Here is a 14,989-nt window from a genome sequence, read left to right on the forward strand (position 1 = left end):
GTATTACTATTGTTTATTATTATGGATTTGTGTTGATATGTGATTAAGCAGGGTTCCCAATTCCAGTGCAATCTATTCCAGATTTTCGTGAAATCTGGACTTTTTCGACCGGGTCGAAAATATAACCCACTTGGTTTTCTATTGAGTTCAAACAAATTTAAAATGATTTTTAAATTTTTGGCAAAATTTATTCAGATTATATTCGACGGATTTCTGCGAAATCCCATGGGATTTTGATTTGGTACCGGGATTGTGAACCTTTGGCCTAAGGTTGTTTGGTGGAACGATCTGGAATGTGTGGTGTGGTGTTGTGTTGGGGGACCCGACACGAGTCGCACGCCGGGATGAATGAATGAGTGAATGATGGAAGGGAAAGCGATTGAAAATAGTCTGGGCTGGCCGGCCTGCGTCAAGGTTAAGCAGTTGCACACAGCTGAGCCTAAGATGGTTGTGCCGTTGCGGGGGTGGTCCCCGCTTCACATGGGAGCAGTTGGCTTTCGTTGTGACAGAGGTCCACACCTGGCGCTCGTGCTAGTCTTCTCTCTCTAATTTCTTTTCTTTTTTCCCCTTAAGAATAGCTGGAAGTGCTAACTCTTTTCTTGCCTCTTCCTTTCCTTCGAGAATGATTAGAATCGGTTCACTGATGCAGCCAAATAAAATCTGTGCACATCGTTGTAATTAAAATAAAATCTGTGCACATCGTTGTAATTAAATTTTTACAACAAAATATCTTATATGATTATATTTTAAAACCATTAAAACTCAATGTTTCTTATGCGATAGAGACATGTTTTCAACGTATGTATTCACCGTGTTTCAAAAAAAAGTTAAATGTTTCAGTGACCGAATTAAAACTAAATGTTTCATAAGCGATAGAGACATGTTTCAACGTGTGTCCTCACCGTGTTTTAGAAAAAAGTTAAATGTTTTAGTGACCAATTCTTTGTTTCACCACTTAATATTTCACTGAAACATTTCATCGTCTGATTTTATAGGTATCAATCGGGCGTCCGATTTAAAGATTCTTCCACTTAATATTTCACTGAAACATTTCATCGTCTGATTTTATAGGTATCAATCGGACGTCCGATTTAAAGATTCTTCCCATTTCTTTTGCTAATTCTTATCTTTTATGACCCTTCTTCCTAATTCTAACCATCTTTTATAACTTTATCTTTTACATGACTTTTTAAGACCCAAAACTGCCTGTCCGACCTGTGCCATTACACTTAAAATTCATACCCTTGCCAAGCCACGTTTGCCATGATTGATAGGACCAAGCTTTATCTTCGCTACTCACCGGTCATTCTCCTTTATAAGATCATATCTTGTGTTTCTATAGGATGGAGTATCATGCGAGGAAAACATGTTGAGTCAACATGCATATAGGCAAAACCAATTTACAAAGTTGCTCAGGGTATATGTGGACCAAACGAGAATGTTCATGGGGTAATTAGTTTATAGCTCTCGACAGACTCTTCAAGTCAACTTTAGATGGTATTTGCACTTTTCACTAAAACTAAGGCTCCGTTTAGTTCCAGGGGTGAAAAGTTTTAGCGTGTCACATCGGATATATGGACAAACATTTAAATATTAAATGTAGTCTAATAACAAAACAAATTACAGATTCCGTCTGTAGACTGCGAGGCGAATTTATTAAACCTAATTAATCTGTCATTAGCAAATGTTTCTTGTAGCACCACATTATCAAATTATGGCGTAATTAGGCTTAAAAGATTCGTCTCGTAATTTACGCGCAATCTGTGCTATTAGTTTTTTTTGTCTATATTTATTTAATACTCCGTACATGTGTCCAAACATTCGATGTGACAGGGTGAAAAGTTTTTGCATGGGAACTAAACAAGGCCTAAATAAGCCTGCGTGTTGGCATAAAAAATATATATACTCCAAGGTCATAGGTGGCTTATTATCTCAGCCCCCTTCATTACTACTCCCTCCGTCTCAAAATGTAGCAACAGAATGGATCTACTGCGAATCTAGATACGAGGAAATATGAGGAAATGTAACAATCCATGATGGGATGAGACTCATCATAGGACTACGAATCTAGATATGAGGCTATGCAAATCCAGGATCTTATGTTGTTTGATCTTCTCTATGTTTGTAAAATCATGAGAATATTGTTACTTGTTAAAAACAGAATTTCATAAGAATTTCTCCTTGGTTCTAAGCAGCGTTGGAATTCTATCTTTAGGAGTTGGAATTTTTGGTGTGTTCCAAAGAAAATAGGTAGAGACACGAATCATTATCAGGTGAAAAGGCGATGGGTGCACTACGGCTACAAGATTGAGGGGCTGTTTGGTTATGTGCTGCACATTGTCACACCATATGTTAGACATGCTACATATTACTAGCTTAGCATTTGGTTGCTTGTTTAAGTTACGGCAAGCCACACTTTCTTGTTCCATTGGTCTACATGTCATATACTCCATCCGTCCCAAAATATAAGCATTTTTAGCATAGTGACAAGTCAAACATTTTTAACTTTGACCATTAATAGTAAAAAAAGATCAATCATTTAAAATTGATGTTACTGGATTTATCATTAAACAAATTATCATAATATGCAACTCTTTTTTATTTAAAACATATTACTTTTATAGATATTGTTGGTCAAAGTAGCATCTCGGAGACCGTGGTAGGATAAAAAATACTTATATTTTGGGACGGAGCGAGTACTCATTTTCTAACCAAACATTGCCACACTTGTGGCCAACAAATTGTTGGCCGCACTTTGTTTGTCATACCACACCTATAGTAAATTGTGTTGTAGCAATGTTAGGCAACAACCTAACAGACCCTTACCTCACCCGGCTATAACAATAGACATGTTACATGGGCTGCGTTCGAGCCTAGAGGTTCCAGATATTTTCTCTCCGACATGGAAAATAAGGTGGCTCATTATTAACTTTAAACTTTTGAAAAATGATTTTTTAAAGCAACTTTATTATAAAACCGTACCGTTTAGTAGTTCGGTAAATGTACACACGAAAACGAGAGAATAAAAGTTAAAAAAGGGGATTACACAAACAACCTAAGCTAAGTTGAAAGAGCGGATGAGAGAAATAAAACGAGGGCTTATTTAGTCGCCAGCTGCAGTATGCTCAATCAAATGACTCGACACTGGTAAAATTAATGATGGCTTAGGCCCGGTTTGTTTCAGCTTACGATTATTATAATCTAAATTATTAAGAGAAAGCTGAAACAAACAGATAGATTACTATGATAGATTATTATAATATCTATCATAATCTATAAGCCAGATTACTATAATCTAGTAATCCACTCTAAAGGTGCTTTTTTAATTATTGGCTGGCTAACACCTAACAACCAGTAAATAATCCAGAGAAACAAACAGCTAACAACTTATTATATGTCGACTTATTATAATCCAGTTTATAGTAATCTATCTCAATAATCTAAATTACAATAATCTTAAACTGAAACAAACAGGGCCTAATACTCCCTCTCTTCCAAATTATAATATACCTAAAAAAATTTCAATTTTAAGGATGAATTTGCATACAATGGATTAGATTTTTTTTTTGGGATAGAGTAAATGCGTATTCAAAATTCAAACTTCATAAATTTTGACCAACTAGTCTTATAGACTCATTCACATGATGTTAGTTGCACTAATCACTATAGATAATAATATATTTTGAGAGAAATTGATAATTAAAGTTTGATGTTAGCTATCGTACAAGTTACTCCTATAGTCGACTATTGTTGACATAGGAATTTTTTTTTAGAAAAGTCGGCTGTACTATTGCTTATAGTTCTATCGCCACGAAGCTATTCAGCTTTTGTTTCTTGTAAGAACTGAAAGCTAGTATGCTGTTAGGATAGCGAAAGCAACGTATCTACATCCGTGCCAAACACCTGGCCGCTCAATGGTCTCAATTACTATTTACGACCAAACTAGTAGCTTATACTAACAAACAATGCATGTGCTTAAAAGGGATACTCTCTCCGTTTCACAATGTAAGTCATTTTAGCATTTCTCATATTATATTGATGCTAATGAATCTAGACATATATTTCTATCTAAATTCATTAACATCAATATGAATATGGAAAATACTAAAATGATTTACACTGTGAAACGGAGGAAGTACTTACCAACGAATAACCGTCTTAGACATGTCACATATGATAAGAGAGGTGTTGGATGCTTATGTGTGCACCAAACTGGTTTCAATTTAATATATAATGCATGCGCATAAAGGAATACTTACTTGAACTTACCAACGAATAACTGTCTTAGACATATCACATAGGATAAGGGAGGTGCTAGATGCTTATGTGTTAAAACTAACTAGGTTCAATTTAATAGTGAAGAGTCAAGCACGAAACACGTCTGTCCGGTGCCCATATGCCATCAGACACAATCGGGCGACTAACAGCCACGTTTTCCATGTTTCACAATCATGCATCTCACTGAACAATGCTCAAGTGCAAAGGAAGCAGCAGTACCGAATTTGCTAATCGGAATGCGCAGTAATCAGGAGTATATGTACATCAGTTACATATGGCACCCAGCAATACAGAAATCGATGGGCATGCCACCTTAACTTGGCACAATTCTATCTTGCCAATCTTTATCATTCGCGTTCAATAACAAGAATTTGTTCACGAGAGAGAGGAGAGGGAGAGAGCGAAAAGTGTCTGTACCTACAGCTCGTCATGTGCTTTCGCCTTACCAGTGGTAGGGGGCTGGTGCTCAAGCAGATAGCGAGCAGCCAGTGATGCTTGCAAGGCTGCACCGTAGGGCAGGGCGTCTTCGTTGATGGTGAAGTAGGGGGAGTGGTGAGGCGCCTGCGGTCCGCGAGTCTCATTGTACATGCCCAGGAAGTAGTAGTAAGTTGCAGGAATCGCATCAGCGTAGAAGGCGAAGTCCTCGGCACCCATCAGTGGCTGCTTGTCCCTGACATTCTTGGGGCCAACCATCTCGCTAGCTACCTTCACAAAGAAATCGTGGAGCCCCGCGCTGTTGATTGTTGGAGGGAAGAAAGGGCGGTCTTTGTCGAGGAAGTCTACAACAGCATTGCATCGCTGCACGGATGCTTGTGACACAATGACCTGACACAAGAAAAACGAACATGAGGGCAGCTCAGAACGTCTGCAAAGCATCTGAATTGTGATTTACCACAAATGATTTAAATCATAAAGGTTCTATAGTCAGTATTGCACAGATACTGGTGAGAACTTTTCCAATACTGCAAATTGTACTATTCAATCTTAACACTTGGACTGTGACAGTCATAGGCTATGTCAATAGCAAGCTTTACATTAACAAATGTAATCCAAGGTATCAAGTGCCAATACCACTTTACAAAGCAACAACTCCTATGTTTTTTCTCTTCCATCCTTTCTAAGAGAACCTAATGCTCAGTTCAGAATTAAGAATCTGGAAGACCAGAAATAACAACAGAATGCATTTCAGTTACCTCTTCAATTCGCTGCTTCAATTGATTAAAACTCTCTTTTAAAAAGGCTCGGAAGGTGCCACCAATTGTAACAGAATCAGGGATGACATTGAAGGCTCCACCTCCTTGAAATTTTCCTACTGTTACTACCTGAAAAACAAAGCCACCAAGAGGGGAAAGACTTACATTCTGGAGTATACACAAAGTGCAACTCACATGGCAATGTGAGAGGAACAAATGACAAAAACTTATACCAAACCATTGGAAAAATTGATGACGGATAAGAAGTAAATAATTAAATGAAAGCAAGTTCTGTTATCTGTAAAACTGTAATGTTCATATAATCATTTCAAGTATGAAATCTTGAGCTTGAACTTCAACAGCCTAAGAACCAAATCATAAAACTTGAATGATGAAATCATAACAGGATGTATGACAGAAGTATAGAGCTTCCATATTAATATGTGGTTAGCTAGCCTGCAGTATGCAGTAATCAAATCCCAAAAGTTTTGTTAAGGATATGTGCTATTATTCATCCTTGGATCCTGTCAATATGCAAATACACCATTTATTTTCTGCCAAAATTCTAAGCAAATACAATTCTATACACCATTTATTTAGCTAACTGGACTTGTACACCACTACAACCAAGTGTGTCAGAGCGACAAATTCTCTACACAAAAATAAATTATGTAAACCACACAAAGACTATATAAAAAAATTAATCAAGAACATGCATTTTTTTCCTTAGAAATATAGGTATAGAATAAAGTAACTCACCTGTGAGTCTAGGGGATCAGCTTCCCGGGAAACAAGTTGCTGAAGGCTTACAATAACATTTGATGCAGCCAGTATTGGATCTATAGTGTGGTGGGGAAGTGCAGCATGCCCTCCCTTTCCACTTATTACTGCCTCGAAGAATCCACTCCCTGCCATTACAGGTCCTGGCCTGGATGCCACCACACCAATAGGTACAACATCAGCAACATGAACCCCAAAAATGGCCTCTATATTTTCCACAGCTCCATCATCTATCATTTTCTTTGCCCCACCGCCACCTTCCTCAGCTGGTTGGAAAACAAGTACTACAGTACCCTACAGTTATCAAGAAGACTTTGTAACAAGAGAAAGGGTAAAGAAATTGAAATTCAAGGATTGAACTTCTTTTAATAAAAACACTGAAATAAGAGCAACCAAGTAGTGCACTTTGTACAACACTGAACAGAGAAACGTAGGGGCAAAAGCCCCCATCCCACATGGCATAGGGTGTAATCAATTGCTAAAAAAAAATGCACATGAACTTTCTCCACAAAGAGCAACATAACAAACTAGTAGAACTCCATAAGGAAAGAGACCAGATATTGTATTTCATATAGTAAGAGGTTGAATAAGAATATAAGATGTTCTTTAAAAATCAAAATAAAATTGAAATAGCCACAAACATACCATCCATTCCTTGAAGAGGTGGTAAGGAAATGGAAAATGAAATCTTGCTTGTTGATTTCATGATTTAGGGAATCTTCTTTTTTGTGAGGGAGGAAATATTGTTTGTTGTAGTGGAAATGGATAAACTAAAGGATGATGTATTGAATATTGACTGCTCTATAATTTTATGCATGATACTCTTTAGTTCCTGTTTCAATGGGTTTTTTTTTCCATCTCAAAATTATGTGCATCATCTTTGAAGATATGGATGGCACCTTGTTTTCAATTACTAAACGAAAAGAAAGTTTTCTATCATACATAAACATCACAAAGGCCTAGTGCCCATAAAAGAATAGTTTCCAATAAATATTCACTTTATCACATAGTAGTACTTTAAGACACAATTTCCAATGGAATGGAAAAATGCTTCCTTATCATGGCTGGAATAAACAGGACGAGCTAGTAGCTCAGCCATCAAAACTGATATATAACACAAAATACCCTGTCAACATATTCCCTGGCATTACACCAAACTGGTACTATTTGATTACATTTTAGTGTCAAATGAACAAACAACTATTTTCTTAAAAAGGAGTCATGCTGTAAGACAAGACACAAGTAAAACGGTTAAATAGGATAAGCATATGACAAGTTATATCACAGCATTTTATTGTACTATGGTAAATTTATAACTCTTAATAAATATCAGAAAGAAAATCTTTTAGCCAACCTTCAGCTCATCATGGTGTTCCTGAAGTATCCTGGCAGAACCCAACAGCATAGCAACATGTGCATCGTGACCACACCCATGCATCTTTCCAGGCACTTTACTCTTGTGCTCCCATTCCACACTTTCCTGAAGATTGACACATTAAGGTAAGTTAACTTAGCCTTTTCAAACCGATAGCGAGGTACAGCTTAGTCATATTTCAATTTTACCAGAGCAAAAACTACCATACTCACCACTAACAAACAATTTAATGACCATCAACTGGTATTAGAATCTATATCTATACTTTCTACATAGTTGGTAACCACTATCAATTATTAGAAGCTAAAGCTCAACATGCATGCATGCCACATCATCACCCACTAGCAATTATTATTCAAGCCCATTTAAAATCCCATGCAAGCATGCCACATCTTCACTCACTAGCAATTACTATTCTAACCTATTTTAAATCCCATGCAAGCATGACACGTCATCTACAATATTATATTATAGAGATCGACTACATCATCTACATCATCTATTTTAAATCCCATGCAAGCATGACACATCACCTACATCATCGACTACATCATCTACAATCCTGCAGCAAAGCGCGGGGTATCACCTAGCATTTAAAAAAGAAACTTTCCTTAGTTCAGATATGTCATACGATTGTATAGATTTATGATCTTCCTCAGCAAACAATCTATATAGCTACTTGGAATGGACTAGCGTCCTAGCTCTCAGATAGTAGATCATAAATCATGTGTCACTGCTGATACAGAAATGTAGCATATTTGTATCAGCATCATTTCACCCATTGATGGAAAGATGACTCACGTTTTATTGGATTTATTTGTACGTTGTGCGTGTGATTCATTCCTACTATCCCATAATAAGAAAAAGTTTGTCCTCAGATGTCCCTAATCAAAAGGAGCAGCTAGAAAATACCTAATTAGGATAGCGTACATCCCTCCTTTTCTTGCGAAAAGAGTGTCTGCCCGAACCCATCACACCAAAGACCAAACCTCAGATTTCAATTTACCATTTCCACATCCAGACTTCTTTCAATTTACCTTAAGATTTGATGAGTTGGTTACTGGCATACAGTACACGTATTAAACACAAGCTTTTAAAATTTCTAATGTTCCTCTCCCCATATCTCAAATTCACATAAATCTGCAAGTCCTCGTAAGACGGAAGTATTTGTTTTGATGATTAAAAATAAGTATAGGAGTAGGCACAGCTATTTGGCACTTCCACAAACAATCAAGACAGATCCTAGAGAAGAGAAGGACCACGAATTAATCTACCGGGAGCAAAACCATGAAGTGATATGGCCGAGCACAACATCGGGAACCGAAGAAGGGAAAGGGAGAGAGAGAGAGAGAGAGGTAGCGAACCTGCATCGGGAGCGCGTCCATGTCCGCCCGGAGCGCGACGAAGGGCGGGCCGCCGGTGCCGACGGTGGCGACGACGCCGGTGACGGCGAAGGGGTGCCTGTAGGGGATCCCCAGCGCGTCGAGCTCCCTGCGCACGAGCTCGCTGGTGGCGAACTCCTCGTACCCGAGCTCCGGGTTCTCGTGGATCCGGCGGCGCAGCCCCACCATCCAGCCCGCGAACTCCGCTTCCTTCGCCCGCCGCAGCAGCCCCGCCGGGTCGTCCAGCGCCGCCCCCGCGCCCGCGAGGGCGGCGGCCAGGACGGCGACGGCGGCGAGCAGAACACGCGACGACGATGCGGCGGCCATGGCCGGCGATAATCTCGTGACCTCTCTCTGGTTTGCGCCCTCGCCCACTTGACTCCAGCCGCCTCCGCTTTTTATAATTTCCTTTTTATTTATGTCGAGCGAAGCGAAACAAACGCGCACGAGCTAGATAGTAAAAGAGTACCCTCCATCCCATTTTAAACACGGTTTTTTTTCCCAACTTCAATCATTTGTTTCATTTAAAAAAAATTAAAATATAAGTCACGATAAATTACTATTCATATTTTACCATCTAATAAAATAATATTAATAAAAAAATTAAATAAGATGAAAATCTCTCTAGGTTTGGGGTAGTTGAGCTTGGGATTTTGACTTTGTACTCTCGTTTTGTTTTGTTTTTGTTTTTCTTTTTCTTGTTTGTGCTTTTCTGGACCAGGTTGCTCATATTTATCTTTGGTTCTTTTCAGTTCTACTCATTTTTGGTAGTCTTTTGTTTCCAGACGTTTTTGCCTCATGGTCCGGTACATGAGTCTCACGTGGACGCATGTGGTTTTGGTGGTTGCGGTTTTGCTATACCATTTGCAGGAAGATTGGGGTAGCTGCATGCACTAGCTGCCGATCTGGATGCCACCAAACAAACGTGGTTTAGCATCCCTTCACTAGCTCCACCTCCACTGCTGATATTGATTGTTGAATCTTGAATAGTGTCTCCATTAAGCTAGGGAATTTATTCGTTAATTAGTTCATCAATATAATGCCAGCCAATTATGCACTTTGCTTAAAATTTTTGATATGTAAAATAGTGGTGTGATCATCACAAAACTTAACTATGGGCACCACAAATCCGCAGTAGCTAAGAGGTACCCTCCGTTTCACAGTGTAATACTTTCTAACATTACTCACATTCATATAGATATCTATGTCCGGCCCAGTCTTTGAAGATGCTCATAGGGGTAGGGTTTACGTGCGTGTGTTCATAGGGATGAGTGCGCGTGCGTTGTGAGTGTCTGTGTTGTACTGTGTAATTCTAAAAAAAAAATATAGACATCTATATGAATATAGACAATACTAGAAAGTCTTATATTGTAAAACGAAGGAAATATGTCAAACGCTACCACTACCTCCGTACCAAAATTTAGCATCTTGAGATCGGATTAGTCACATACTATTATGAATCTAGATAGGTACTACCTCCGTTTCAAAATATAACAACTTTTGGCTGTGAATCTGGACAACATTGTCTAGATTCATAGCTAAAAATGCTTACATTTTAAGACAGAGGGAGTATTTATTTAAATTCATAGTACTGTAAAATAATATCCAATATGGTTCTAGGTGTTATATTTTCGGACGCTAAGTATGTACTAACTTTTACTTTTAGATAGATCCCGTTTTGAAAAAAAAAGGGAAAAAAAAACTGTGCTGATAAACACCAGGATGAAAATGGGCCAGGCCCAATTCGTCAGGCCCAGAGATCTGGTTTACGCTTCCAATCCAGGAAAGCGTAAACCTGTCCGCTCCCACCACCCCGGCCGCCTCTGCCCCTCTCTCTCTCTCTCTCTCTCTCTCTCTCTCGGTTGTTTCGTCCAGGAACTCGATTCTGCCTCTGAATCGGATTTTCCCAGGGATTTCGCCGGCGGCTTAGGATCGGGTCGGGGGTCCGCCATGGCCGACGTGTTCGAGGGCTACGAGCGCCAGTACTGCGAGATCTCCGCCTCCCTCGCCCGCAAGTGCACCGCTGCCTCCGCTCTCCAAGGAGGTACCCCGAGAATCACATCTCCCAGTATTTTCTTCGTAAACCTTTCTTGGTTAATCTTTGATGATCCAGGTTAATTACTTTCCTTTCTGGCGTGGCGTGTTTGATTTTCCTTGCAGAGAAGCTGAAGCAGAAGGCGTCGGAGATCAAGTCTGGCATCGATGGGGCCGAGGCACTGGTGAGGGGGAATTATCAGCTTTGCTATTTGCAATTTGCAAATAGATAAGAGTGATACTACTGTGACCTATTGATTTGGAAGACCTTGTTTGGATAATTACATTAATTTATTGTGAGTCAAGGATGGATCGTTCGTAAGAGTATATGTTCTTGTACCAATCACGGAGAGAATATCAGTTTGGTGGGATTATATTATTCAAGGGAGTATTTCTTTTTAATGATTTGATTTGTGCAGAAGTGGACAATTTTTTATGGGATTAGTTTACTGTGTGAGTTGAAGAAGAGATTACGTTGTGGTACTAGGTAGCTATATGTATGCGTAGTCATGTATGTTGCAGCATTTAGAATGCCACTTCTCTGTTACAGATAAAGAAGATGGATCTTGAAGCAAGGAACCAACAGCCAAGTGTGAGGGCTGGGCTGCTGGCAAAACTGAGGGAGTACAAGTCAGATCTTAACAACCTGAAAGGAGCGTTGAAGAGGGTCACCACCGGTAACGCGCAGCAAGGGTCGAGGGAAGAGTTGCTGGAGTCAGGAATGGCTGAAACGTTGGGGGTATGCTGCTTATTCTGAATAGATATCATTCCTACTATGCAGGTGAATAAAATTCAGGGGGTGTTAGGTGGAGCGTGATTCACATGTTTTTTTTTCTTGCGTTTGAACTTTAGGTTTTAATGTCTGATATGATAACATGAAACACCTTTGTGTTCTATGCTAATTACGGTGGTTGGTGATAACATGAAACACCTTTTTGATCTATGCTAATTTTGATTGGTTCTTGTCAAAATTGTCCCATGAATCAGGATACCAGCACACTTTATGGCTCTGTTTTAATAGAATGATTGATGTATTGAAACGCTCAATCTATAGCTAAACCAGGGAGGTTAGGGAAAACAATAGATGGGGCTTAATTTGCCCCCAAATGTTCAGGGCATATACTGATGTAATTTCTTTTGATTTTCTTTTTGTGCAAATTTGAAAGGAATGCCAAGTGAATTATGTTAGTGTGAGCTTATAGAGTGCTTCATGATGACTTGGTGAGCAGACGCATCATATATATACTGACTCTGAATGAAAACATGCATAATGGCCATGCCATTGGTCAGATGTATGTACTATCATATTTAGTTACATCTGACTTATCACGAGAATATTACTGTATTGCATCGATAAGTCAATTTTTCTTTTCAACCAGTATGAATGTCTAGGGAATGTTAGTAGATTTATACATATTTTACATAGTGCTAATATATATCTGTCAAAAGGAAGGCTGAGAACATAATCTAAAGAATCATATCATCTTGTAAAATCCATACTTTCAATCAAGCCTGATTCTATTGCACTAATAATCTCATACACATGTTGAGCTATTCATCTAAGTTTATTTGACTTATTAGTAACATAAGTTTATCCCTTTGCCAGTCAATAGCTATCCATCTAATGAAAGCACGATCATGTATTTTGATGTTCAATCATGCAGGTATCTGCTGATCAAAAGTCAAGATTGCTCAGGATAACTGAAAAGCAAAATAAAACAACCGATAGGATCAGAGATAGCCACAGAACTATGCTGGAGACTGAAGACCTTGGAGTCTCCCTCTTGCAGGACCTGCATCAACAGCGTGAACGTCTAATACATGCTCATGGCACAGTAAGTAACTATTTACTATAGTCATTCCCTGTTTGGATCAACTGCTTACTTTTTGTATCTCATTTATTTACTAATATGCTCATAATTCCCATTGATATGTAATTTGTATGCATTCTCTGATAGAAAATCATGTCTACCATAAATCTGTTCTGTATTGGATGTTATAGGTTTCCATTCTAGTCTATTGACAGACAAATATGTATGTACACGATTTTGTGTGTACTCGTATGCGATAAGCCTTTTCACACCAGTCTAATTAGTACTAGTGCTGGATTTTTACCTGCTCCTATAGGCTCCTTCCAATATACACTTTACCTGTATTTTACTTGACTCATTGTATTTTATTTCATGCCATTCTTAACATCTTTTTTCAATTTTATATTTTTCTTTGATGTTTCTATTTGAGTATACGGCGCTAGATAAAGAAATATCATTTTGCAGTTAAATTATCAAATCCTTGTATAAAATACATAATCTCTGATGCTTTATCTTGGCGAGTTGATGATTTCTCCCCCTTCATCGTTTACATTACTGCCATTACTGGTGCCTCAATGGTGGTAACCTCAAACTCTGGTAGCATGAATTGAAAAGTGAGGTCCTCAATATGGAAGGTGTTAATAATGTTCCCACTTTTACAAGTAGTGATATAGAATTGTCCCATCAATATCAATTGGCCAGAGCACATAAACAATATGATGAACATCGTTCCACAGTAAATCATATTCGATTACTGTACATGGCCTTAGGCCTGAGTGTATCCTCCTTGTTTTTCCCTTGCCATTCATGTCTTTCTTCACATTGCAGTTGGATAACGTGGATGACAACATCGGAAAGAGTAGAAGGATCATGGGGGCCATGGTGAGGAGGATGGACAGGAACAAGTGGATCATAGGTTTCATTATAGCTCTCCTTGTGTTGGTGATCCTAGTAATCCTGTATTTCAAGTTTGTGCACTGAGGGACTCCTTGACCATCCAAGGACTGATGAACTGTGTGCGTTCTTTGCATATTCGTTTTGTCTTATTTCTTTTTTTCGGTTTGGACGAAACCATTTCATGTGGTGTTTGTGAATGTGTTTTGGTCATGTAAAAAAGTGAGAAGGTTTTGAGTATCTGATAATTTCATGGATCAAATGGATTTTCATTTATAATTCTGGACAGCTAAAGAAATGAGCAATTTTGTGCATCTTGTTACACGTTTACTTTGCTGCCTTGAAAATCATGCACAAGATTATGGGTCCAATTTGCGAATGGTCCAAACTGGTACTACCTCTGTTATAATGTAAGACATTCTAATATTTTCCATATTTATATTGATGTTAATGAATCTAGACAGATATATATATGTTTAGATTTATTAACATCAATATGAATGTGGAGACTTACATTGTGAAACGGAGAGAGCAGGTCACTACGTCAGTCGAGGATTACTGACTTGGGGCAAAAGATGTTAGGCGACGAGATTGAACATGTCAAGCGACAAAATTGAACACGAGATGATACACTCGAGAGTGTTTTTTAACGGGATTCACAAGTCCTATGAGAGGTCTTCGTAACCGGCTTCACAAGTTGTATGCAGTGGCGGACACACCTATTGGATAGGATGGGTCACTGGCCCAGCTACGGTCCGTGTCGTTTCATATCCCCAAACCTTATTTTAGTCCTATTTTTAACACATTAGTCATCAGTCTACTATTATATAATCAGATAAATCAAATATTTTAAGTAGTAACAAAAACATTTATGAAAATTTGGGTATAACTAGTACTATTTTGACCGTTTCTGATTTTGGCCATACATAAAATTCGATTTTCTTTTTATTTCTTTAGCGTATAACACAGTCTATAGTAAATAGTAAATGGGTAAATATATAAAAAAAATCCATTTTACTCACTTGAACTATTTTGGCGAAGCACTTAAACCCCTAAATAATTTTTCATCTCGTTTTATACCCTTGAACTATTGAAAGTGGTTCCCCTTGATGTCTAATAATATTTCTCATTTTTTTATCTTTCTACATACAAATCATATACGTTTGTTCAACTACCAATTTTCTTGTTAACTTTCTCGATGTTCGTGCCTTGCGCTGATGCGCCAATCCCATGAACGAGTAA

At 38.4% G+C, this 14,989-nt stretch overlaps 2 protein-coding genes across 2 annotated transcripts; one reads left to right on the forward strand and one right to left on the reverse strand.

The window, feature by feature from the left end:
• Positions 1 to 4,477: 4,477 nt before the first annotated feature.
• LOC127778339 (IAA-amino acid hydrolase ILR1-like 1) lies at positions 4,478 to 9,396 on the reverse strand. The gene is made up of 5 exons (XM_052304928.1): positions 8,991 to 9,396; positions 7,606 to 7,731; positions 6,231 to 6,545; positions 5,472 to 5,600; positions 4,478 to 5,103 (listed from the first exon to the last, which is right to left on the reverse strand). Exons 1-5 carry the CDS (start codon positions 9,333 to 9,335, stop codon positions 4,696 to 4,698), a joined length of 1,323 nt encoding a protein of 440 aa, XP_052160888.1. The 5' UTR covers positions 9,336 to 9,396; the 3' UTR covers positions 4,478 to 4,695.
• Positions 9,397 to 10,833: 1,437 nt separating this feature from the next.
• LOC127778350 (vesicle transport v-SNARE 13-like) lies at positions 10,834 to 14,045 on the forward strand. Its single transcript, XM_052304936.1, has 5 exons — positions 10,834 to 11,052; positions 11,169 to 11,227; positions 11,593 to 11,781; positions 12,707 to 12,877; positions 13,682 to 14,045. Exons 1-5 carry the CDS (start codon positions 10,959 to 10,961, stop codon positions 13,832 to 13,834), a joined length of 666 nt encoding a protein of 221 aa, XP_052160896.1. The 5' UTR covers positions 10,834 to 10,958; the 3' UTR covers positions 13,835 to 14,045.
• The last annotated feature ends 944 nt before the right edge of the window (positions 14,046 to 14,989 follow it).

This window comes from Oryza glaberrima, chromosome 1 (assembly GCF_000147395.1).
Source record: "Oryza glaberrima chromosome 1, OglaRS2, whole genome shotgun sequence".
NCBI classification, from domain to species: Eukaryota; Viridiplantae; Streptophyta; class Magnoliopsida; order Poales; family Poaceae; genus Oryza; species Oryza glaberrima.